This window comes from Pongo pygmaeus, chromosome 4 (assembly GCF_028885625.2).
Source record: "Pongo pygmaeus isolate AG05252 chromosome 4, NHGRI_mPonPyg2-v2.0_pri, whole genome shotgun sequence".
Taxonomy (NCBI): domain Eukaryota; kingdom Metazoa; phylum Chordata; class Mammalia; order Primates; family Hominidae; genus Pongo; species Pongo pygmaeus.
Window position 1 is genome coordinate 83,653,084 of NC_072377.2, and position 24,521 is coordinate 83,677,604.

The following is a 24,521-nucleotide window of genomic DNA, read 5'->3' on the forward strand; positions in this document are numbered from 1 at the left end:
AATGCATAACAGAAAGAATGGACATTTTCTGGCCAGGCACGGTGACTCACGCCTGTAATCCCAGCACTCTGGGAGACCGAGACGGGTGGATCATCTGAGGTCAGGAGTTCAAGACCAGCCTGGCCAACATGGTGAAACCACGTCTCTACTAAAAAAAAAAAAAAATACAAAAAAAAAAAAAAATTAGCCGGGTAAGGTGGCAGGTACCTGTAATCCCAGCTACTTGGGAGGCTAAGGCAGGAGAATTGCTTAAACCTGGGTGGCGGAGGTTGCAGTGAGCCGAGCTCACACCATTGCACTCCAGCCTGGGTGATAAGAGCCAAACTCTGTCTCAAAAAAAAAAAGAATGGACATTTTTTAAAAACCTGCTATGTCTACAGCTCAGTCCCAGCCCTGAACAACTACATTCAATCACCAAAAAACTCTTCGCGATGAAAAGATTTACCTCAAAGAATAACATTAAATCGAGAATTAATAAGCAGTCAGGAGATTTGAGATTTTTATTGAGAAAATAGCTATTTTGACATTATATCCAGTTTCTCATTTATCAGAATAAATTCTTTACAATATTGATCACCATCACCACTTTAGTGTATTTATAGTCTCTGACTAAAATATATTCACACTCGGCAAGGCTAGAATATTGAAATTATGGCCAACATTGCTTACTTTAAGATTGTTTACTTTATAATGAAGCTAGAGTAGTTGTGCAACTAGAACAGATGTTTTTAAAATGTTTGCCATTCAAAGATAGGCTTGGTGGGACAAAACTAATATGCATACTACATACATATATTTCTTGTCTTCTTTACTGTCAATCTTTCAGAACAGTAACATGACATTACAAACACCTCAAATTCCCACTTCAAAATGAACAGAAAAATGGAAAAACATTATTTCCCATTTCATAAAATTAAAAATCAAATCAGAAGAGAAGTAAAACTCATTTTTATGCATTTAACTTAAAAGCTTGAGTACATGACTCCTCCTAGAGAGAAGGAAGCCAGCACTTCAGAAGTAGCCAACGGTCCAAAGAATAAATGGCCCCATGGCCTTCTCTATGGTTCATGACTTATTGAGGGCTGATGCAAACTCTGGCAAGTTATTTTTCATGATTTCCAAGGATCTGGGATATGAAAACGAAATGATTAAAAGACATTTCTCTGAATTTGCAAGAAGACGACTGAAGAATCAGAACAAAGATCCAATGGCCTTTCACGTGGCTACATGTTCACCATTACACCACAACTCAAAACCCACAGGCGAGCTTTCTCTCAAATACACACTCAAAATGGTGTTCCAAATTATGCAATTGTATACATTGCAAAGACACACAAAATGCTTCCTTACACATGATTAGTAATCTGGTTTTAGACTCTGAAGTGATATCAAACATATTTAGCTAACCCTCTCAAAATTGAAGGCCTAGTGAGGTTTAAATGTTTCAGGATATAGAATCTGCTTAGAATTTAGTGAAAACTATGAACCTTAGACTGTCTTCGGTAATGAACAAAACTGGAAAATATTAAACTTCCTTTGCTTTGTCACTGAGCAACTATAAGCTTTCTATGATGTATGTATCATACTAGCTTGTATGTGACTTTATTGTCATAAACATGCATTCCCTTTTTGGCACTTTTAAAGTACAGCCAGAAAAGGTTTGGAAAATTGTTCTGGAAATACAAGTTGATTCCCTCTATCTCATGGATGCTTAGGAACTGGGTAGTCTGCTGAAACCACCAGTTCAAACCCTTGTACAGCTGTTCCCAGCCAACTGGGATTCTAAGGAAACAGGCTGGAAGAGCCAGGGGCTCCCCTCACAAATGCCTAAATAACCAACATATCTATGCCAACAGCCATCCCTCTCTCAATGCCATGGTCCAAGGGAGTCTTGACCTGTCTCTTCCCATTTTACTACCACTGGCTAGAGGGGCACCCAACAATAAGAAACCTTTGTAATGAGTATAAACTAGCAAAAACACTGTAGGGCAGCATTTCCTTAGGTGTATCTCTCAGAACATAAATCCCAAAAGATACCTACTTTTAAAAAAATCCGGCCGGGGACAGTGGCTCATACCCATAATTCCAGCACTCTGGGAGGGTGAGGCAGGCAGAATCACCTGAGGTCAGGAGTTCAAAATCAGCCTGGTCAACATGGTGAAACCCCATCTCTACTAAAAATACAAAAATTAGCTGGGCGTGGTGGTGGGCGCCTGTAATCCCAGTAAATTGGGAGGCTGAGGCAGGAGAATCGCTTGAACCTGGGAGGCGGAGGTTGTAGTGAGCCGAGATCGTGCCACTGCACTCCAGCCTGGGTGACAAGACCAAGACTCCATCTCAAGAAAACAAAAACAAAAAATCCATATTAAAATAAATTAGGGAAATGATGTATAAAATAGAGGTGCTTCTTGGAGATTTAAAATGCACATTAGCGTATCAAAGGTCTGAAAGGCCAACAGTAACTCAACTTTGTCTAACTCACTATTTCCCAAACTTACTTGGCCACAGAACCCTCTATTCACCTAACAATATATTCTGACAAAACACTCCTTTAGGAACTGCTTCACCCGGAACCAAAAAGGTGAGGTTTAAAAAAAATTATAGCATAATTTCAAATGATTAATAAGGATACAAAGAGACTTATTTTCCTGTCTTTTGTTATTTTGTCTATTTATTTTGTTCTGAATAATCTTCTATCACATTTCCCTTTCTATTCACAAACCTTCAACTCGAGTTACCCTTTCTGATACCTTTGTTCAAGAATGTTAATTCTTATCAGAAATCCATGGCACACTAGTCTGGAAAAAAATAATTTTGTGTCTTTTTAAACTCCTAGAGTACCTCTCCACTTCAATCACAATTTAAGTCCAGGGCAGGTAACCTGGGCTCCTAGCAAACACTACACCCCAACAAGAGTTTGGGAGCCAAATTATTTTGCAAACCCTTAAAAACACAAACTAAAACTAATTTATCCTCATATCTCTGCAAAAATTAGCATTTTGAACATCCAATGAAACTTCAAGTTTGAGGATAATGGGATTACTAACTGACCTTTGATTTCATGTAACTAACAACAAATTTCTTTAAAATCTGGTTAAGAAATATGAAAATATTGAAAAGTAAACATAAATTCCACAAAGCTGAATGGCAGCAAAAAATATTTAACATCAAGAACATATACAAAAGATGATCATTACCACCCAAATTATCTCTGTTGCTCAGGATTTCAGTTATAAAAACAGCCAAATCAAGACAAAGACAATTACAGCTTAAAACGAAAAGCTACACCTTCTTCATTAAAGGTGAGCTTCTTGTCACACTGTGCATATGGAGAGAGAACAAGTACAAGGCACGGGAGAACTACCACATCAAGGGACAGAACTTTTTCAAAATATTTTATCCTCAGAAGTAAACCCCGCTACCACAGAAAGAAAAAAATATAATTAGATATTTTAAATCACAGCATTTTTGACATCCTAGGGAAAAGGCGTTTTTGGTTTTAGGGTTTTTCTTTCTTTTCTGGTAAGGCAAAATAGATCTTTAGATATCATTTGTTACAAACATGAGTTTTTCTTAAGAATGAAATAAAAATTGTATTTAACTTCTATCATATATTTATTCAACTAAGTTGAATACTATGTTTGGAAAAGTAAAGTTTTAAATCATAGTTTATATAGATAATGATACATTTAATCTATGAATTTACTTTAAAACCACTTTTATTTTGAAATACTTAGACTCACAAGAAGTTATAAAAATAGTCCAGAGAGATCCCAGGTACCCATTGCTTAGCTTCCTGTCTTTACATGTAAGCATTTATATCTAGGTTTTAAAAGGGTTAAAGTTTTTGACAGTTGATGAAAAACTGTCAAAAATTGTAACAAGGCTGGTAAATGCATATTTTTGGAAGAGGTTCTAAGGAAACACTACCAAGTTCAAATACCACTTTTATCACATGCAGCTGCCTTAACCAACAGGTTTTCTAAGATACTATCGCCATTACTTATTTCTGTCTCTTTCAATGGTGTTTTTCCATTTTTACAGACTTCTGAAAATTTTAGCTTTGATTGAAATAAGTTTCCCCGTTCCTTCATGTTAATATATCTAGCAATATTGAATAGAAATTATAAATGGAAATAAAAATGCTTGCTTTTATAAAATCTCCAGTCTTGCAGCACCCCCAATATAATACAAACAGACTTAAGTTGAAATTTGGTTTGTTAATGCCCACTTTTTGTGTGGTCAAAACACAGTTCTGAAGGAATGACCACCTTCAATGTTCTTTATAGCTTCTCTAGTGTTACTTAAAAAAAAAAAAAATCAATCTGATGGATGATTGATGGTAGTTTGTTCATGGAAGATCTTCATCTTATGGGAATTATCTAGTTTTTCTAATCATTAACTACCAACAAAAATAAACACAAGCATGTTCCCTTTAATCATATTATCCTCCACCATCACTTCCAAAAGGCATTGGCTCACAGTATTCTGTTTAAGATTGTGGACCATTTATCCCAATGAACTCAAACTTTATCCAAAACATATCATGACAGGCTGGTCCTGCAGTCTGTTCAGTCTGAAAAAATGTTCTGTGCTCTGTTCAGATTGACAAAATGTTCTTTTTGGCCGGGTGCAGTGGCTCACACCTGTAATCCCAGCACTTTGGGAGGCCAAGGCAGGTGAATCACTTGAGGTCAGGAGGTCAAGACCAGCCTGACCAACATGGTGAAACCCCGTCTCTACTAAAAAAAAATACAAAATTAGCTGGGCGTGGTGGCACATGCCTGTAATCCCAGCTACTTGGGAGGCTGAGACAGGAGACTTGCTTGAACCCAGGAGGTGGAGGTTGCAGTGAGCCGAGACTGCACCACTGCACTCCAGCCTGGGCAACAACAGCGAAACTGTCTCAAAAAAAAAAAAAAAAAAAAAAGTTCTTTTCTAAGAGCTTCCTATTTGTGTGGCTGGTCCCTAACGTACTTTGTGCTCAGTTACAGCTTCCTGTCATCTCATTTGCTTATACATAAATAGCTCAACTAAGTAACCCAACGTATAAACTCTCACTAAAATCACACGTTGCATCTTAGGCAAAGGTGATCTGGAAGCATTATGGACTACAGTGAGAATGTAAGGCTAACGGCAGTTTGAAGTAGGGATGACACAAAAACATATAAATCATATTGACAGTCATTCCCTCTACTAAAAAAGACAAATACTTGTTATTCTAAAATGACCTCTTTTGATTAAAATTTCAGTTCATAAAACATTACAGTATGCTTCTTTATCAAAGTCTACATATCAGAAGAACATGAGCTCCACGTTCCTGTAAAACTTTAAACACATTTTTCTTCCTAATAGACATTAGCAGTTTTATTGAAAGAAAAATTGACATAACCTAGCATTATCTTTTGACTTTGCCCATGGAGAAACTTGGAGTTAAATTTACTGCTTAATTTTAGAATCTGTCAGTGTTGATATGGTTCTACAAATTTTTAATTTTTTTAATTTAAATTTTTAAATTTTTTTAATTGTTTAAAATTTAAAAATTTTAAATTGTCCTGTTTTACATGTAACATACTTGTAATATACATGTAATGTACTTGTATGTTATAACTGTAATATATTTCAAATACTTTTTGGAGGGTCTAATATAAATCATAATTAAAAATGACTGGCCTTGACCAAAGCATAAGCAGATGTCTGATGAATATGCTAACCACCCTTCTCCAATATACATCCATCCTAGAGGACAATAAAGTCTCACAGTCTTGATTTCCAATATAAAATATTTAGGTTTCAGACTGCTGGAATAATAGATTTCAGATTGCTGGAATCTAACAATCTGCCTTTGAAGATCAATAACACAAACACACACAAACACACCCTGTTGTAGAAGTAATGTGCAACTCATGAGGTACTTTCCCTAATCCAAACAGATGACCAAGATTTTGAAGACTACCTTATTTCTTAGTTAAAACTTTCAAGAAGAAATATTTACAATGACTTAAAGACTCTTGTATAAATAACTACCTAAATACAGAACAAATTGGGAGGATGTGGGTCAAACACAGCTGAGCTCCACTCAGCTCAAATTAGATGAGTCTTTTGACTACAAAGCTCATTTTCTTAACATATGGGTTCCTGCACGACTTGATAAGATCTGCTGAGCACCACAGTAATCTTTTAAGACACTAATCAAAAACATGGTTCTACACTTTAAAAACCTCAGAAGTGGTTTTAGGACACCAGAAGCACCTCAGCCACTAAAATAAGCAAGTTTCTATTATAAGTAAAATTACCACACAGCAAATCCCTTAACAGTTCAGCAACCAATAAATAGAAAATATTTGTTAAAAGCTGCTATTTCTGATTGTTCCTTTGTATTCTTCGACTATAAGTGAAACGTATGAAAAATAATTGGTTGTCAGAAAGCTTTTGACTACATGATATGCATCTTATGAAAGAATATTAGCCTGAGCCAAGCATAGAAAACTTGGACCAGATGCACAGTATTTCTACTACCCTGGCCATGGGCTCCTCCTGAGTAGTCTAACAAGTGGGCAATTTCAGTAAGATTTTACAGCCTAGCATAGTAACGATAACCAGTACATTCACTTCTTCTGGAATTAATACAAGAAAGACAACTAAAGATGTACTACAAAGACATAGGTCTAAAACTGCCACATTCGCCCAAGTAAACTAAAAGAACCCTTCCTAACCTATATCAAAACACATCAGCAAAGACCAATGTTATATTGAAATGAGTATTATCAGATATTATACGTTAACCACCTTTAATATTTATCTATGTGCTACTAAACCCCCAAAAGATTAGACTTATGAGAGCATAATTAAAAAGCACATTCCTCATCACTTTTTAAAGTTAAATATGGTCTCCTCTAGTGAAGCAATTTATCTTTTTCTGGTTCCTAAAATAGGCATCAAATTTCTAAACAGAAGTAAAAAGCCTCAGCCAAAAAGCCACATATTAGGTATTCAGCCTGGTCTAAGAAAACTAAGTTAATAAATTGAATAAATTAACTCAAATAAATTAGGAGTGCACATTCAGAACGAATTGTAGCTTTTGGTCAGCAACATGTGAACCAAAGGCAAAAATCTGCCATGATTAAGGCAGTTCTTTGTATACAGTACCATGTGTTTTTCTTCCCCTCCCCCAACCAAGTTCATTTAGCATTCTCTTTGATGTTATTAAAAATGCAGTGCCAAGCTAGAATACAAGCTTCCTAATAATAACAGTAAAAATAGATGGCATAGAAAGTTCCTTTTGGTTTAGAGTCTTCCTTAACACCTATTATGGTATCTTCTTGTTGCCTTCACACACTTGGTGTAAGAGATTACTGCAACAATCATTTGACTTTGGCCACAAACCATGACTATTGTCAGGGTGAAAGCCGTTGGAAGGAATTATTTTCTTCTTCTGCTGGAGTCAATTTAAGTGTTGGCAGTTTCCGAGGAGGAAGCTGAGGGCTTTGGCGAAGATTGTCATCCATCTGTAGAAAGTACAAAAGATACATCTGACTAATGCTGTGGCACCGCTTATGTGGACTGTGGCCTCCCCATCCAAACTATAGCCTAGAAGAGAACAGAACCATACGTTTCCTGGGCTGCTAGAGAAACCTTTTTCTTACAAATAATCTCAAGAATTCTAAATGTCATACCTCAAATACCAGCTGACTCAGTTTCTGTAAAAAGCAATGTGGCTCATTCCTGATACCTTCACAGAATTAGAGTTAATTCCACAAAATAAATATTCTACTGAACTCAACCATAACTTAAAGAGGTCTTCTGATAGTAAGTGTAAAAGCAGTACTGTTACACTAAGCTCCAGTTTGCAAACTATGTTCACATACAGTATCTTATTTGATCTTCCCGATACGCTATGAAGAAAAGGCAGACACAGACCTTCCCTGTTGTACAGATGAGCAAAACGAGACTCTGTAAGGTTAAGTGATTTGCCCCACGTCACAAGCTAGTATGAGAGCTGAAACTTGAACCCTGGTCTTCTGATTCCAAAACTATTATTCTTTCAACTATACTTCTTTACCTCAATGAAAATGACCTGTACTCCAATCAAAAAAGACCAGCTTTTTAAAACTGAGAGTATGTAGACCAAAGGAAGCTAGGACATTAGACAAAAAGAAAGATAAATTCTTTAAATCTAATCCAGCGGTTTTCCAAACACTGGATCAGTTCTAAATGAGGTAACCCACATCAAGCTCAAATAACACAGTGGCGGACCTCAAAAACTGTTAGCCAGTGTCATCAGGCCTCATTGCCCTATGAGTTTGTAAAATAGTAAGTATTACTATTTGTATCAGGAAAAAAAAAAAAAGGCAAGCTTATCAGTCACTGGGGAAAAAATATGTAACCTCTTGGTATTTTTCCTACTAGAATCACACTTGAAATTTCCTTTGTTGGCTCTCTCCCCTACCCAGTTCCTCAATGTTTCTCTCATGAAAAGAACACCCCAAGTGGCAAAATACCTACACTGGTGAAAAACTATAAACTATATCTAGAGCAGAGAAGAACAAGAAGGAGAAAAAATAAAACTTTCATGTGGAAAGAAGAAAAGAACACGGTGCTGTTAATAAGAAAGGATAAGCCCAGTGCTTACTATCTTAAGAAACATTAAGAGACAGAGAGGCAGACACACAAGCAAGAAGTGTTTTTGCTTTGTTTTTTTTGTGTTTTTTTCAGATGGAGTCTCGCTCTGTCGCCCAGGCTGGAGTGCAGTAGCGCGATCTCAGCTCACTGCAAGCTCCGCCTCCTGGGTTCACGCCATTCTCCTGCCTCAGCCTCCTAAGTAGCTGGGACTACAGGCGCCCGCCACCACGCCCAGCTAATTTTTTGTATTTTTAGTAGAGGTGGGGTTTCACTGTATTAGCCAGGATGGTCTCGATCTCCTGACCTCATGATCTGCCCGCCTCGGCCTCCCAAAGTGCTGGGATTACAGGAGTGAGCCACTGCGCCCAGCCGCTTTGTTTTTTTTTTTAAAGCCAATCTTTTGGATTTCCTAGCTTAAAGGGTACTAATTGTGTGGCAAAAGTAAACCCAATACTCTTATCTGATCTTTCCCCAATCAGGCCACTATTGGCTTCAAAACACTATGTTACATACAACTTTAGTGAAAGTATATTTAAACAGTTTTCTGAAAAACAAACTCTATAAAAAAACTAAAAGGGTACAGTTAATGCGTGACCCAAATGACAATATTAGCTACAGAAAGGAAAATACTAAACTATGATAAAATGATTGAAGTAGACTTGACCTTTTCAATCAAGTTGGATTCCTTATTTACAAGTTGTGTGAGTTTCTGCAGATTTGCATCTACCGTTTCTTGTCCAGCTGGAGAGATGCCTAAGAAGCCAGGACAGAAATCAGAGAAAGACAGGAAATTTTTAAAGCCTTTAAAGCTATTTAGATTGAAAGAATTTTGAGTCTACCCACCCTGTCCAGTGCCCCACCCTCCCCAAAAAAGGCACAGAGGAAAACCATTCTGGGTTTAAAGGTGAAGAGAGGGATTCGAATGCTCCAAAACTAAACCCTGAGCAAAACGGACAAAAATTTATCCACTAAGTAGACACTGCTAACCAAGTGTTCTGCAATTGGCCACAATAATTAGTATTTAAAAAAAAAAAAGCACAGTAGTCCTCATTTCCTTCTCAAGTTTAAGCTATTCCTTTCTCGCACCCATTTCAAATAGGTCTTTGGTCACAACTATCTGGATAGTTTTCTAAGGCAGTAACTCCCAAAAAGCTGCCCACCAGACATCCAAAGTATTTAGAAGAACTTAAAAATACAAATTCCTAGGATTGATGCCTATAAGATTCTAATTTAATAAGTCTGGAATAGGACCTAAGATTTTTTATCTGTCAAATAATCAGGTTTGCTAACCACTTCTCCCAAGTTAACAAGGTTGAACATTAATTTCATGACTCCCAAACTACTAACCCCTTCCTGTATACAGAATACATAACCCACCATAAAATAATAAACTGTCCACCTAAGCCAGCTATCTTTATAACCTGTTTCTTAAAAGGACAATTTCAGCCAACCCTCCCAATAGAAATTTAGTATCTGAATCACTTAAGCACAAGGCCCCACTCTCTCAAAGAAGCACATCCTAAGTAACAGGTGCCCTCTATTTACTATACCTCCATTCTGATGCAATCAGTTTTCAAGTAGTGGAATCATGGGAGTGTACCTCACCAAAATCAATCTACTGCTGATTTCTGTTCATGCAGGAAAATGCTAGAAGCAGCAGGTAAAAATCATTTAAAGTAATTGCCCATTTGCATTAGGATAAATATTGTTTTTCAGCAAAGACTTAATACCTGTGGTTTTAACCTTTCAGAAGAAAATGACCCACTTCAAAGGGGTAATATTTAAAGAACAAGAAGCAAGAAATGTAAAAATCCAGACGAATAGATAAAAGGCAAATATCTATTTATCTATTTAAATAAGAACTAACATGAGAATAAAAATGAAGTCGGAAAAACACAAATCCTTGAAGTGCTATAAACCACTATTTAAAGACAATACGCAAACTTCTAAAATTAAAATAAGTAGTGAATTTTGCTTATACATACATAGGAGAATATGCAAACAAACATTAGCTGAAAAACAGCCAGCTTACCTCCAAGACTAAGCCTAAAATAACTGCTCAGGATGTCATCACAAAAGCGACAGAGGTTGGAGAGCTGTTTCAGATGTTCTTGTAGCTGAACTTTAGGAAACCGTACTTTGTAAAGAGGTGCAAGAAAACCAAAAACATAGGCATCCAAGGTAGAAGGCCTAGAAATAAATTAAGGATTTTTAAAGCACATAAGACAATATTAACTGAAGGCCGGGTGCAGTGGCTCACGCCTGTAATCCCTGCACTTTGGGAGATCAAGGGGGGCAGATCACTTGAGGTCAGGAGTTCGAGATAAGCCTGGCCAACATGGTGAAACCCTGTCTCTACTAAAAATACAAAAAAAGCCAGGCGTGGTGGCAGGCACCTGTAACCCAGCTACTTGGGAGGTTGAGGCAGGAGAATTGCTTGAACCCAGGAGGTGGAGGTTGCAATGAGCCAAGATCATGCCACTGCACTCTAGCCTGGGCGACAAAAGCGAGACTCCATCTCAAAAAAAAAAAAAAAGAAAAGAAAAGAAAATATTAAATTAAGGATTTTTTTAAGCACATAAGAAAACACTAACTTGGGATGGTGTTTAATTTTTTTTTCAAAATTCTCAATTCTGAATTACACGGTAAAATCTCTTAAAAGGTTTACTATCCATTTTAGTTCATAAAAATGATGCAACTAAGGTTTTACTCATTGAGTAGCTTAGACTCTAGAAGAAAATGAAATTGTCCTTATAGATTCATCTTTACTCACAAATGTTAAATAGGCTGGAGGCAGAGTGGGAACAGTCTTAGGTGTTTTAAATTCACATATGCAGCCTATTAAGTCAATGTTAGATTATCACTGGTAGAAAAAGTTTCCTATAATAAAAGCCCATTAAATTTTTTTCTTGTTTGTTTTGGTTTTTTGACATGGAGTTTCACTCTTGTCACCCAGGCTGGAGGGCAGTGGCGTGATCTCAGCTCACTGCAACCTCCACCTCCCAGGTTCAAGCGATTCTCCTGCCTCAGCCTCCCAAGTAGCTGGGATTACAGGTGCCCACCATCACGCCCAGCTAATTTTTTGTATTTTTAGTAGAGATGGGGTTTTGCCATGTTGGGCAGGCTGGTCTTGAACTCCTGGCCTCAGGTGATCCACCCAACTCGGCCTCCCAAAGTGCTGTGATTACAGGCATGAGCCACCGCACCGGCCTAAATCTTGTTTTTTTTTTAAGTGAAAAACTCATCTTTTGGGGAGATAAGAGGACTTGCTTTAAATAGCTGCTCACTGAATATATGTGCACAAAATATCAAAATGATTTTTAAGGGAATACTCACGTATCTCCAAAGAAAAACTGAGATGTTCCCAATCTGTTTGATAGAAGATTTAGGCACTCCTTGGCATCTCTGTATATCTAATAAGGATGAAATTATATCTCAAAAGTAGAAAAAAGTAGAAAAAATACTCTAAAACTACTTTTGAGGAAGGCATCTCTAGGTAAACTCATGTCTGCGTTTTATCTTGTCCTTTCTCTCTAGGGCCCTTGCTTGAAGAATAATCCATACTATACCTGCGCTTCCACTTCTCGGAGGTGGTAGAGGGGAGGCTGTCCTCTGGTCAGGAGAATCCTGTTCAGTGCTCCCTTAGACATTCTTCCAGGCAGGATCAAACTCAAAGGAAAAGGAATTTGTGAAGCAAACCATGGCTTTGTCACAGTAAAGTAATTGTCACTCTCAACCCAGAATGTGTGAAGCTGCAAAAGAAGAGAAAAAACACTACAAGGATGTTCTTTTATTAAATGAAAGATCACTCAATCAACATGAGAGTTTTTCATAAATATCTTTACATGAAGTGTCTTCATACAAATTTTCCAGTTAGAATGACTCAGGATAAAACAAGATTATTTTAAATGTGTGAGTTTTGTTGACTGCTATCTTCCAAACACCCAGAACAAGGCCTGACACACAGCAGGTGTTCAATAAACATTTGTTGAATGAATGAATTACACCCAATTCTATACATGGAGCAAAAAGATCCATCTCCCACAAAGAATTTCCAACATGACATTTTATTTTACTTTGTTGTTTCACATACGAGTTGAATGCCTAACAGAATCCAGTTTCACAGTAATATGAAGGAATTAAGATTAACATATAAGTAAAATTTTCTCTTAAGACTTTTCTCATTGGTTTTTTTCTAAACAGACTATGTACATCTGCAACTAGGCTACTAAAATACTGTAATATTTAAGAACACTTACCACTGCAGGGAGAAGCTTCTCTTCGAGGAGAGCAATATAAGCCAATGTATCTGCCCCTTGTTTTGCTGAGAGTTCATAATCAGCATTATATTTCTATTAAAAAAAATAAAACCAAAGAAACTCAGAAGTCAAAGAGTAGCCCAAAGACAGTAAAACTAATCAAATCAGGATTCATATTTTTCCTTACAAATAGCAAATGTGGTATTAAAATGGAAGAAAGAGAAATACAAATCCAGTGAAACCTATTGCTTAATGCACATAAAGTTCTTAGCACAGCATCACATACACAATATGGTCAATAAATGTTACAATATTAACTACTATTATTTTCATGCTTGTTAATGACCTAGTTCAGTGCATGGCATGTAGCACAAACTTAATAAAAGCAAATATTATTTTTAACAAGAAGGAAACAGTTCCAATTGGCTGTGTTTCTCTCCATGAAAAAAGAAAAAAACCTTCCAATTTATAAAAGTTCAAAATGTTATTGACACAATTTTTTTTAAGTACAGTATTGGCAAAACAAATAACTTATGCATTCATATAAATCTTTACATGTTTAAACATTTTGGATACATAACTCTCTACTGTTAAAACATTTAGATACAATATTCCATAAAACTGCTATAAGAGCTTTTTAAAAATAATATAGTTGCTAGCTGGTGAGAACTCAGGTGTCATGCCCAGCACAAAAAATGTACCAACTATGTGACAAAACAGACAATCCTATCAATAAGTGTAATAGTGAAAATGGCTAAATTAAATCTACTTACATATAAATTTCAATAAAATTCAAGCAAAGTTTATTAAAATATAAATTGACTACCTCTTCATATGACTTTCAAATCACACAACTCATGCTTTAGAGCAGTCAGTCTCAAATCTATTTTTAAATCTTGTCCCAGGTATCTCCAATTGTCTAATGAGTTGGCAAAAAAAAAAAAAAAAAAAAGCCCAACATGCAGGGATCAACAATCTACCAATCTACTTCTTCAAAGTGAACCACCCACCTGTTTTCTTAAAAAGTTTAGTATTTTTGCTGGCTGAGAAACCATGTCGTCTTCAGTTGTCAAAATTGGTACATCACCTATAATCAAAAAGCAGTTTACATACAAGGACACAGTGTGATTTCCTCTGAGAGATTCCAATATCCTAAAAACTATAGCAGTTGCACATCTAGAGGGGAAAAAATTAGTAAGCTTGTCTTGGTTTTTTTGCTGTTTCACAAAGAGCGATTCTAGAGAACATTTTCGTTTCTCATAATTTCCAGTGATTTCGCTTGCACTTTGAGATATTACTCAGAATGATCAAACCATAAACAACACAGAGCCAAGGTCACGGTAAGAAACTAAATCCTCAATATTATAGCTATATACCTCACAGCTTTAAATGCAAGAAGAAGAAAAAAAAAAAGATTGCAGAAAGGGGAGTGTAAAGGTTTACACTATACCTCTTGAACCTCTCCAGGTGTTATCTATCACATTGACTTTCAAGGGTGCACCAGAAAATTTGGCATAAGCCTGAAACAGAGTTTGCAATCAAACATTTTAGACCAAGTGCGTAATGCAAAGCTGCAGAGCAGCTTTACTTCACAGCCCCATCCCCCAAAGGCAGAAGGCGACTGATACTGAGGCCGCATCCCTCCCCGTGATCTCAAGTAGGGACGCGGGCGCCAGCCACCCGGCTTTCGGGGACTTTGTTCCCCAAAAGGTCCTGGGGATGCAGAGTAAGGAGGGCGCGCCCCTTGCTTCGGGGTTTCACTCCACCGCCCAGACAGCTTTGTGAGGCGGACAAAACTCGGAGCCAAGCGGAGAACCCTTGACGTTGCCGCCGGCCTTCGGCGGGGGTACAGGCCAGGTTGGGATTCGTCGGTGGGAGGGAACCCAGGGTAATGCAGCGTGCAGCGGCCCGTCCCTCCTGGACCCCGCAGCGCAGCGGGAAACTGGGGCAAGTCAGCCTCGCGCCTCCGGCCCCGCCCCTTCCTCCTGCGCCCTGGCCCGCGAGGCGGCCTCACCATCACCACCAGGGACTCGCTGTGAACCGATGGGAGCCCCCAGCCGCCTCCCCAGCAACTGAGTTCCAAGGGGGCCGCCATCTTGCGGGGGCCGACCTTTACTATCCCGGAAGTACTTTGCCTCCTAATTTCCGGCACGTGGAAACGCGGGGGCGTGGCGAAAGGAGGGAAGGGTAATTTGGGGGATCTTGAGAGATGAGGGAGAGAACGACTGGAGGGATTAAAAATAACTCTTAGGAGCAGCTTGGCCTGAAGGGTAAGAGTTCTGCGCCTTAAGTCAGACAGACCCACCAGTAATTCTTCAAATATTAATATTTATTAGATCCCTAGAGTGTTCCAAACCCTTTGAACATTAAATCTGTGTGATGCCTAAATTAACCTGTTTGTAAAATAGGAATGACCCAGTATGTACAAGATTGTGGTATTTAAAATGTCATGAAGAGAAAGAACTTGGCACACAGGAGGCACTCAGTAATTGTTCAACCCCTTCTCCCATATATGTGGCCTCTGCCTGCCTTTCCAGCCTCAATCTGTTCTCACCCTCATGTTCACTGGCACCACCCTGCTTAAAAGTTACAGTATTTCTGAACGTCAGGTAAATTGTGCCCACCTTCAGTGCTGGTCCTTCAATCTGGAATATCTTTCTTCCCTATGCAACTGCTCCTCAAAAATGAGCTTAACTCACCTTCCCTGTGATGTTTTTACAAAATTAGGAGCTCTGTGTTCTTGTAGCCTCTTGTGCATACTTGAATTGTAGCTTCTCTCCCTAGCTACAGACCTTTTGCCTTTCACAGAAGAGGGCTAGCTTCATAGGTGTGGGACCTGTGCAGCCACACAAGGCCCTGTGCTTAAAAAGGCTCCTCATTTGGCTGATGCTCTTCCGTCACTGTCTTGAAATTCTTAAGTTTTGAACAAGGGGCTCTGCATTTTTATTTTGGACTGGGCCCCTCAAATCATGTACCTAGTCATGTCTGTGGGCCTAATGAGCACAGACTAAATGTTTCTTGGCGTTAAACCTGACAATTTCTCAGAAAAACTATCGAAGAGGAAATTTTGGTCTTGGAAATGCTATGATCCAAACATATGACTGGGTCTCAGAGTTAGAACTTGGGTGCTGGGTCTTTTTTCTAGAAGGCACAGTAGTCTTTCTGGGATACCCTCCCAGTCATGCCTCTCTGAGTTCTTTCCTTTCCTCTATCCCACTGAGATGGTCAGATCTTCCTAACTAAAACTCAAAAGAAACCTCTGCAACTTTTCGTAAAATTACTATTCAACAAATATTTGCTAGGAACTCCCTTACTGTTTACATAATCATCTAAATTATAGTGCCAGCCTGCTAAAGTCTTTTTTACCTGTTTCAAAACCAAGAGTTCTAAGAAATGAAAAAGAGCTATGTCAGAAATGAGAATTTATTAATAATAACTGTATAATTGGAAAATGCGTAACATATGTACCATTAAAACTGTCGAAACATTTATTGAGCAGCTCCTATGTCTTAGACATCATAAGGCTCTGGAACAATACAGAAGTATATGAAACATGAATTCTGTCCTCAGGAGTTTACAGTGCACAAAGGAGATATACACACACCAAGGTGTAACAAGTCAGATAATCACGAGTAGGGTTAGAAATATAAGCAAAATACTACAGAAACACAAAGGAGGGACAATGCATCCTCTGTGTGAGCAGTGGAGACTATCTGTTGAGTCTTCAGTATAAAGAAAGTAAAGTAATTCAACTTTCAGATTGTAATGGAACCTCCCTGTTTTGAGGGTTAGAAATGCCAAGCCATAGACTGACAAAGGCAAGGCAGGGGGAAAAAAATCCTAAGCCATAAAGCTGAAGGTCCATATACTACAATCAGGCATTTAAAACAATCATACAGAAAGAATGTGGATTTCCTGAGCCTTGTTTGTAGCAGGACTGAGAGAAGTGAATGAACATACTTAGTGGACACATAACACAGTTACTCAGTTTGGCCTTCTTCCGTACTGCTGCTGCTACATACAGTGATTTCATTTGCATTGAAGAGAAATTAAATCTCTTCCCTTAGTGTTGAATTGAGACAGAATAGCATGTCATTGCATCTGATGAAAGAATCCTTACACACAGGTTTATTAGTGCATAGATAATAGCAATCTTTTATTGCTGCAGTTCCTCTTGAGAGTCTGTATCTGTTAGATGGAATTTAAAAACTCTAACATAGCTGATTGCACAAACAGGCTGAACACTGTTCCAGAGAACCACACAGAAAATTGAAACCTTCAGAAATTATGCCTGGTATGGTTAGTTGGCTCCTGTGCCTTTTCCTGGCTGTTTTAGAGTATTGTTCAGAGTTCATCTAAATCATAACTTCAGATTCCTACCAGGAAGAATACTGTCTGCAAAACATCCATGTTTGTGTGGGATGGCCTGAATCACAGCTTCATAATGAGTATCCCAGACAGTGTTTTCCCCGAAAAAGAAATCTTATTTTTCAAAAGATGATCATTAAGAATGGTTTCATCTGGTGATAGGCATCTGAACTCAGGCAACCTGACCTTGGCATCCATACCCATCCTTTGTGTGTTTCTTAACTTGGGAGCCACAGTGCAAGGTTTGTTAGGCTCTTTTTGTCTGGGTGATTAAGAATCTGGGAAATGGTGCTGTTGGGAAAGATGAAAGGTTTGTGACAAGTGATGGTGCAGTATATGGTCCCTTATGGGAAAATTAAATTGTAAAGTCTTAAATATCCCTTTGAACTTGAAGATTCTGTAATTTGTGTTCAGATATAAAATCCTTAAGGAGGGGAAAGAACAAACACTGAATAGAAATCAGGAGAGCTGAGTTCTTGACTTGGCCTCTGATTAGCCATATGCGCTTGAGCCAATCATTTTACATTGATACCTCTGCTCATTCATTTATAAAGCAAAAGTTCTTATATCTCTGAGATGCTATCATTTTATGTGTAATGAACATTTAATAATTTCTGACATTTATGGAGCAATTTCTACATGCCAGAAGTTGTTTCAAGTATCTAACATAACTTGCTTTATCTCCATAATGATTTCATGACACAGGTACCTTCCTAAGGTTAACTAACATCTTTGTGTCCCTCCTTGAAAATAGAAGAAAATATCAGTACCCATATAGCCAGTAGGTGGTAGAACCAAGATTTGAACCCAGGCAGTTTTGGCTTCAGAGTTTATACTCTTAACCACTGTGTCATACTGCCTCATGTAGCCTCCTGTGTAGTCCGTTAAAAAGCGCAGTTTCACCCAAAGTAGAGATATCAATGCCATATTATTGTTATTATTTATGTAAATAATATTTGCTTAGTATTACACCATTAAACAAATTCATTAAGCAGCTTCTGTATGCCTAGCACACTGCAAGGCTGTCAGGGAATAAAAATTTATGTTCGCCTGTAATCCTAGCACTTTGGGAGGAGGATCACTTGAACCCAGGAGTTCAAGACAAGCTTGGACAACATGATGAAACCTTGTCTCAACAGAAACACAAAAATTATAGCTGGGCATGATGGTGTGTGCCTATAGTCTCAGCTACTTGGGAGGCTGAGGCAGGAGGATCGCTTGAGCCCAGGAGGAGAAGATTGCAGTGAGCCGTGATTGTGCAAAAACTTATGTTCAAGCTTTTAGAGGCACTTTTAGAGGCAACTTTTAGAGTTGATGAAACAAGGCCCACATATTTGAACTGACTAGAGACTATTAGGAAGTACCATTTTTGTCAAGAAGACAAGTCTAATATGGTTTTAGACAAAGGCTTGAATGTACTGCAATGTTTGGCAAAGGCCTAATGAAAGAAGTAAGATGCTAGCTGATCTTGAAGGGTGGGTACGTTGCGTTTAGATTTGCACAGAGTAAGGCATTGCATGTGGTCTGTGCTATATGAGTGAAGGCGTAGAAACAGGACTGACTATGGCAAGGAATCTGAAGATGAGTAAACGAATGCTGGGTTTGGTTATAAGCTGGAGACTGCTCAGGGAGAGTATTGGTTGACTAACTTGAGAACCAGAATTGGAAGGCATGGGAATTTATAGTTTTGAGAAAATAAAGACAAGTAAAAGTCCAAATACAATATTAGTGGATTTACATAGTCAAGGATGGGAGGTAGACAGCTATTGTTACGTGGACATTATAAGAAGAAGCATTTTATAAACCCATGAATTGTATTAAATAAAGTAAAAGTGTGGTGGAAAATGCTGCTGAATATTATTGGAGGAAGGTCACTTGGCACCCTTCTGCTGAGCATTTTTGATAGAGGAGGTTGTTAGAAGTCCAGTGGCAAGGGATTACTGGAGAAAACGGTATAAACAATAAGGGCAGGTCCAAGAGCATGAGGAATATGACTGATAAAGGAAGAAGAGAAATGGGACGGGACTGAAAGACTCTAAAGTTTTTGAAAGAGATGACATGGTAAATCTACACACATATGAGGACAAAATTGGCTATTAGTGAGTAAAAGTCTGAAGATGCTGGAGAGAAGAAGGATGAGATCCTAGGAATTGCCCTAAGAGTTGTGGCTGAGGTCCGGAACTTGAGCAGCGGGGCTGGCATTGAAAATGAGAGACATGCTCTCTTTCTGACACTGGAGGAAGTTTCAAGGGGAACTCTGGGATGCTGAGTAGATAAATCAGTTACCTTCAAATTTCCTATTACATTAGAAAACAAAAGTGCCTGAGAGAAAGAGATTGGGGCTTTAAAAAGACAGCTGGGCACAGTGGTTCACACCTGTAATCCCAGCACTTTGGGAGGCCAAGGCAGGCAGACCACTTGAGGATCACTTGAGGTCAGGAGTTCCAGACCAGCCTGGCCAACATGGTAAAACACAATCTCTACTAAAAAAAAAAAAAAAAAAAAAAAAAAAAAAAATTAGCTGGATGTGGTGGCACACACCTGTAATTCCAGCTACTCAGGAGGCTGAGGCAAGACAGTCGCTTGAACCCAGGTGGCAGAGGTTGCAGTGAGCTGAGATCGTACCACTGCACTCCAGCCTGGGCGACACAGTGACTCTGTCACATACACACACAAAAGATGGAATAATTTAGACTGTATCAGGGGTTAGTAAAAAGTAAGTGGGAGCATTGCTGACAGTGGTAAAGGTCAAATGTAAATTAGTATTAAGGCGATAAATCAAGGGAGAGCCATGGGCAGGCTAATGATTAGGTGCCTCTTTAAACAGATATTCTTTAAATATTCATTCAGTTTTTTAAAATGGAAATGAAGTTGGCCCCAGAATGTAACAAGATCAATTTATATTTTACCAATTATTTTAAAAGTTTTATTTGGAAATCCAGATTTTAGTACCACTTAAAAGTTGGTCCTGAGGATGATAGAAGAGGGATGGTACCCTAGGAGTTGCCCCAGGAATTGAAAGAAGATGAACTCTGTAGCTTCAGCATGATGGGGGCTCAGCCATCCTGACGTCTAGCTAAATTTGTACAGTTGTGTGGCTTCCTCTAAAGGTACTTTGTTACCCAGAAGCATAAAAAGCCAAGTTCATGTATTTGGTGGCTATGTGAAGGTGATCAGGCAGTAATATATACTGATAGGGATTCATTTTGCTCCTCCAGCATAGTAGTAAACCTGCTGTCTTTTGTATGAAAAAGAATTAAATGAAACCAAAATGAGAATATTATAATCTGACATTGTGCTCAATTTATGTTGAGGAAATAGGACAATTATACTTAAAAAGTGAGGTTTGTAAAGGGTCCTAGGTGAAAATAAGGACCTTATAATGGAAGTAAATAATGGAAATAATGGAAGTCTTATTTCTATACTTCACTCGAAGTGGTAAAACCTAATATACCAATAGACTGTGATGTTAAATATGTGTATTGTAATACTGAGAGTAGCCACTAAGAGAACTATACAAGTGATATACTCAAAAATACTAAATAAATCAAAATAGTTTTGTTTTTTTTTAAGTCCAAGTAACCCACAAGAAGGCAAGGGGCCAGCAGGGGAGTGATAGGTTGGAGGTGGGGAGGTAGTCAGAGAGATGAGAAGTTGAGAATAAACAGAAAACAGGTAACAAAATGGCAGGCTTAAATCCTAAAATACCAAGACTTATTCTAAATGTAAAGTTGATCTCAGTACACCAATTAAAAGACGGAAATTGGCAGAGTGGATAAAAAAACCTAAGCCAAATATATGCTGTCCATCAGAAACTTCCTTCAAACATGACATTGGTAGATGGAACCTAAAAGGATGGAAAAGTTATACCATGCAAACATTGATCAGGAAAAAAAAGTAGTATGCATGTATGTGTGTGTGTGTGTGTGTGTGTGTGTGTCTCAGATGATATATATATGTGTGTATATATATATCAGATCAAGTAGACTTCAGAGAAAAGAAAATTACTAGGGACAAGAAGGACATTACATAATGATAAATGGATCAGTCCACAAGACGACATATTAATCCCAAATGTGTGCACCAAACAACATTGCTTCAAAATACATGAAACAGAACAGACCTGCAGCTGAGGGTTCTGTCTGTTAGAAGGAAAACTAACAGAAAGGACATCCACACCAAAAACCCATCTGTACATCACCATCATCAAAGACCAAAAGTAGATAAAACCACAAAGATGGGGAAAAAACAGAGCAGAAAAACTGGAAACTCTAAAAACCAGAGTACCTCTCCTCCTCCAAAGGAACGCAGTTCCTCACCAGCAACGGAACAAAGCTGGACGGAGAATGACTTTGACGAGCTGAGAGAAGAAGGCTTCAGACGATCAAATTACTCCGAGCTACGGGAGGATATTCAAACCAAAGGCAAAGAAGTTGAAAACTTTGAAAAAAATTTAGAAGAATGTATAACTAGAATAACCAATACAGAGAAGTGCTTAAAGGAGCTGATGGAGCTGAAAACCAAGGCTCGAGAACTACGTGAAGAATGCAGAAGCCTCAGGAGCCGATGCGATCAAATGGAAGAAAGGGTATCAGCCCTGGAAGATGAAATGAATGAAATGAAGCGAGAAGGGAAGTTTAGAGAAAAAAGAATAAAAAGAAACGAGCAAAGCCTCCAAGAAATGTGGGACTATGTGAAAAGACCAAATCTACGTCTGATTGGTGTACCTGAAAGTGACGGGGAGAATGGAACCAAGTTGGAAAACACTCTGCAGGATATTATCCAGGAGAACTTCCCCAATCTAGCAAGGCAGGCCAACATTCAGATTCAGGAAATACAGAGAACGCCACAAAGATACTCCTCGAGAAGAGCAACTCCAAGACACATAATTGTCAGATTCACCAAAGTTGAAATGAAGGAAAAAATGTTAAGGGCAGCCAGAGAGAAAGGTCGGGTTACCATCAAAGGGAAGCCCATCAGACTAACAGCGGATCTCTCGGCAGAAACCCTACAAGCCAGAAGAGAGTGGGGGCCAATATTCAACATTCTTAAAGAAAAGAATTTTCAACCCAGAATTTCATATCCTGCCAAACTAAGCTTCATAAGTGAAGGAGAAATAAAATACTTTACAGACAAAGCAAATGCTGAGAGATTTTGTCACCACCAGGCCTGCCCTAAAAGAGCTCCTGAAGGAAGCGCTAAACATGGAAAGGCACAACCGGTACCAGCCACTGCAAAATCATACCGAAATGTAAAGAACATCGAGACTAGGAAGAGACTGCATCAACTAACGAGCAAAATATCCAGCTAACATCATAATGACAGGATCAAATTCACACATAACAATATTAACTTTAAATGTAAATGGACTAAATGCTCCAATTAAAAGACACAGACTGGCAAACTGGATAAAGACTCAAGACCCATCAGTGTGCTGTATTCAGGAAACCCATCTCACGTGCAGAGACACACATAGGCTCAAAATAAAAGGATGGAGGAAGATCTACCAAGCAAATGGAAAACAAAAAAAGGCAGGGGTTGCAATCCTAGTCTCTGATAAAACAGACTTTAAACCAACAAAGATCAAAAGAGACAAAGAAGGCCATTACATAATGGTAAAGGGATTAATTCAACAAGAAGAGCTAACTATCCTAAATATATATGCACCCAATACAGGAGCACCCAGATTCATAAAGCAAGTCCTGAGTGACCTACAAAGAGACTTAGACTCCCACACATTAATAATGGGAGACTTTAACACCCCACTATCAACATTAGACAGACCAACGAGACAGAAAGTCAACAAGGATACCCAGGAATTGAACTCAGCTCTGCACCAAGCGGACCTAATAGACATCTACAGAACTCTCCACCCCAAATCAAAAGAATATACATTTTTTTCAGCACCACACCACACCTATTCCAAAATTGACCATATACTTGGAAGTAAAGCTCTCCTCAATAAATGTAAAAGAACAGAAATTGTAACAAACTGTCTCTCAGATCACAGTGCAATCAAGCTAGAACTCAGGATTAAGAATCTCACTGAAAACTGCTCAACTACGTGGAAACTGAACAACCTGCTCCTGAATGACTACTGGGTACATAGTGAAATGAAGGCAGAAATAAAGATGTTCTTTGAAACCAACGAGAACCAAGACACAACATACCAGAATCTCTGGGATGCATTCAAAGCAGTGTGTAGAGGGAAATTTATAGCACTAAATGCCCACAAGAGAAAGCAGGAAAGATCCAAAATTGACACCCTAACATCACAATTAAAAGAACTAGAAAAGCAAGAGCAAACACATTCAAAAGCTAGCAGAAGGCAAGAAATAACTAAAATCAGAGCAGAACTGAAGGAAATAGAGACACAAAAAACCCTTCAAAAAATAAATGAATCCAGGAGCTGGTTTTTTGAAAGGATCAACAAAATTGATAGACTGCTAGCAAGATTAATAAAGAAAAAAAGAGAGAAGAATCAAATAGATGCAATAAAAAATGATAAAGGGGATATCACCACCGATCCCACAGAAATACAAACTACCATCAGAGAATATTACAAACACCTCTATGCAAATAAACTAGAAAATCTAGAAGAAATGGATAAATTCCTCAACACATACACCCTCCCAAGACTAAACCAGGAAGAAGTTGAATCTCTGAATAGACCAATAACAGGAGCTGAAATTGTGGCAATAATCAATAGCTTACCAACCAAAAAAAGTCCAGAACCAGATGGATTCACAGCCGAATTCTACCAGAGGTACAAGGAGGAGCTGGTACCATTCCTTCTGAAACTATTCCAATCAATAGAAAAAGAGGGAATCCTCCCTAACTCATTTTATGAGGCCAGCATCATCCTGATACCAAAGCCTGGCAGAGACACAACAAAAAAAGAGAATTTTAGACCAATATCCTTGATGAACATTGATGCAAAAATCCTCAATAAAATACTGGCAAACCGAATCCAGCAGCACATCAAAAAGCTTATCCACCATGATCAAGTGGGCTTCATCCCTGGGATGCAAGGCTGGTTCAATATACGCAAATCAATAAATGTAATCCAGCATATAAACAGAACCAAAGACAAAAACCACATGATTATCTCAATAGATGCAGAAAAGGCCTTTGACAAAATTCAACAACCCTTCATGCTAAAAACTCTCAATAAATTAGGAATTGATGGGACGTATCTCAAAATAATAAGAGCTATTTATGACAAACCCACAGCCAATATCATACTGAATGGGCAAAAACTGGAAGCATTCC

At 38.3% G+C, this 24,521-nt stretch overlaps 1 protein-coding gene across 5 annotated transcripts; it reads right to left on the reverse strand.

Moving 5' to 3' along the window:
- Positions 1–471: 471 nt before the first annotated feature.
- MTX3 (metaxin 3) lies at positions 472–15,003 on the reverse strand. Of its 5 annotated transcripts, none has more exons than XM_054489064.1 (9): positions 14,896–15,000; positions 14,332–14,401; positions 13,892–13,968; positions 12,882–12,974; positions 12,192–12,374; positions 11,959–12,035; positions 10,655–10,812; positions 9,287–9,375; positions 472–7,508 (listed from the first exon to the last, which is right to left on the reverse strand). In XM_054489064.1, the coding sequence occupies exons 1-9, from the start codon at positions 14,974–14,976 to the stop codon at positions 7,398–7,400; spliced, it is 939 nt and encodes a 312-aa protein (XP_054345039.1). In that variant the 5' UTR covers positions 14,977–15,000; the 3' UTR covers positions 472–7,397. The 5 variants fall into 5 exon arrangements, 4 of the variants coding, with proteins under 4 accessions (XP_054345039.1, XP_054345040.1, XP_063521010.1 ...); XR_010126407.1 differs by lacking the exon at positions 472–7,508 and adding an exon at positions 10,173–10,269 and having other exon boundaries at positions 9,306–9,375; positions 14,896–14,990; XM_054489065.2 differs by lacking the exon at positions 9,287–9,375 and having other exon boundaries at positions 14,896–15,003.
- Between the last annotated feature and the right edge of the window lie 9,518 nt (positions 15,004–24,521).

Excerpts from the sequence above, each read along its gene's own strand:
- MTX3 (XM_054489064.1), bottom strand. The coding sequence starts at position 14,976 with ATGGCGGCCCCCTTGGAACTCAGTTGCTGGGGAGGCGGCTGGGGGCTC. Across the intron at positions 12,036-12,191 it reads TCCGAGAAGTGGAAGCGCAG|ATATACAGAGATGCCAAGGA; the intron begins GTATAGTATGGA and ends CATCCTTATTAG. Across the intron at positions 10,813-11,958 it reads CAGTTTTTCTTTGGAGATAC|GCCTTCTACCTTGGATGCCT; the intron begins GTGAGTATTCCC and ends ATTTATTTCTAG.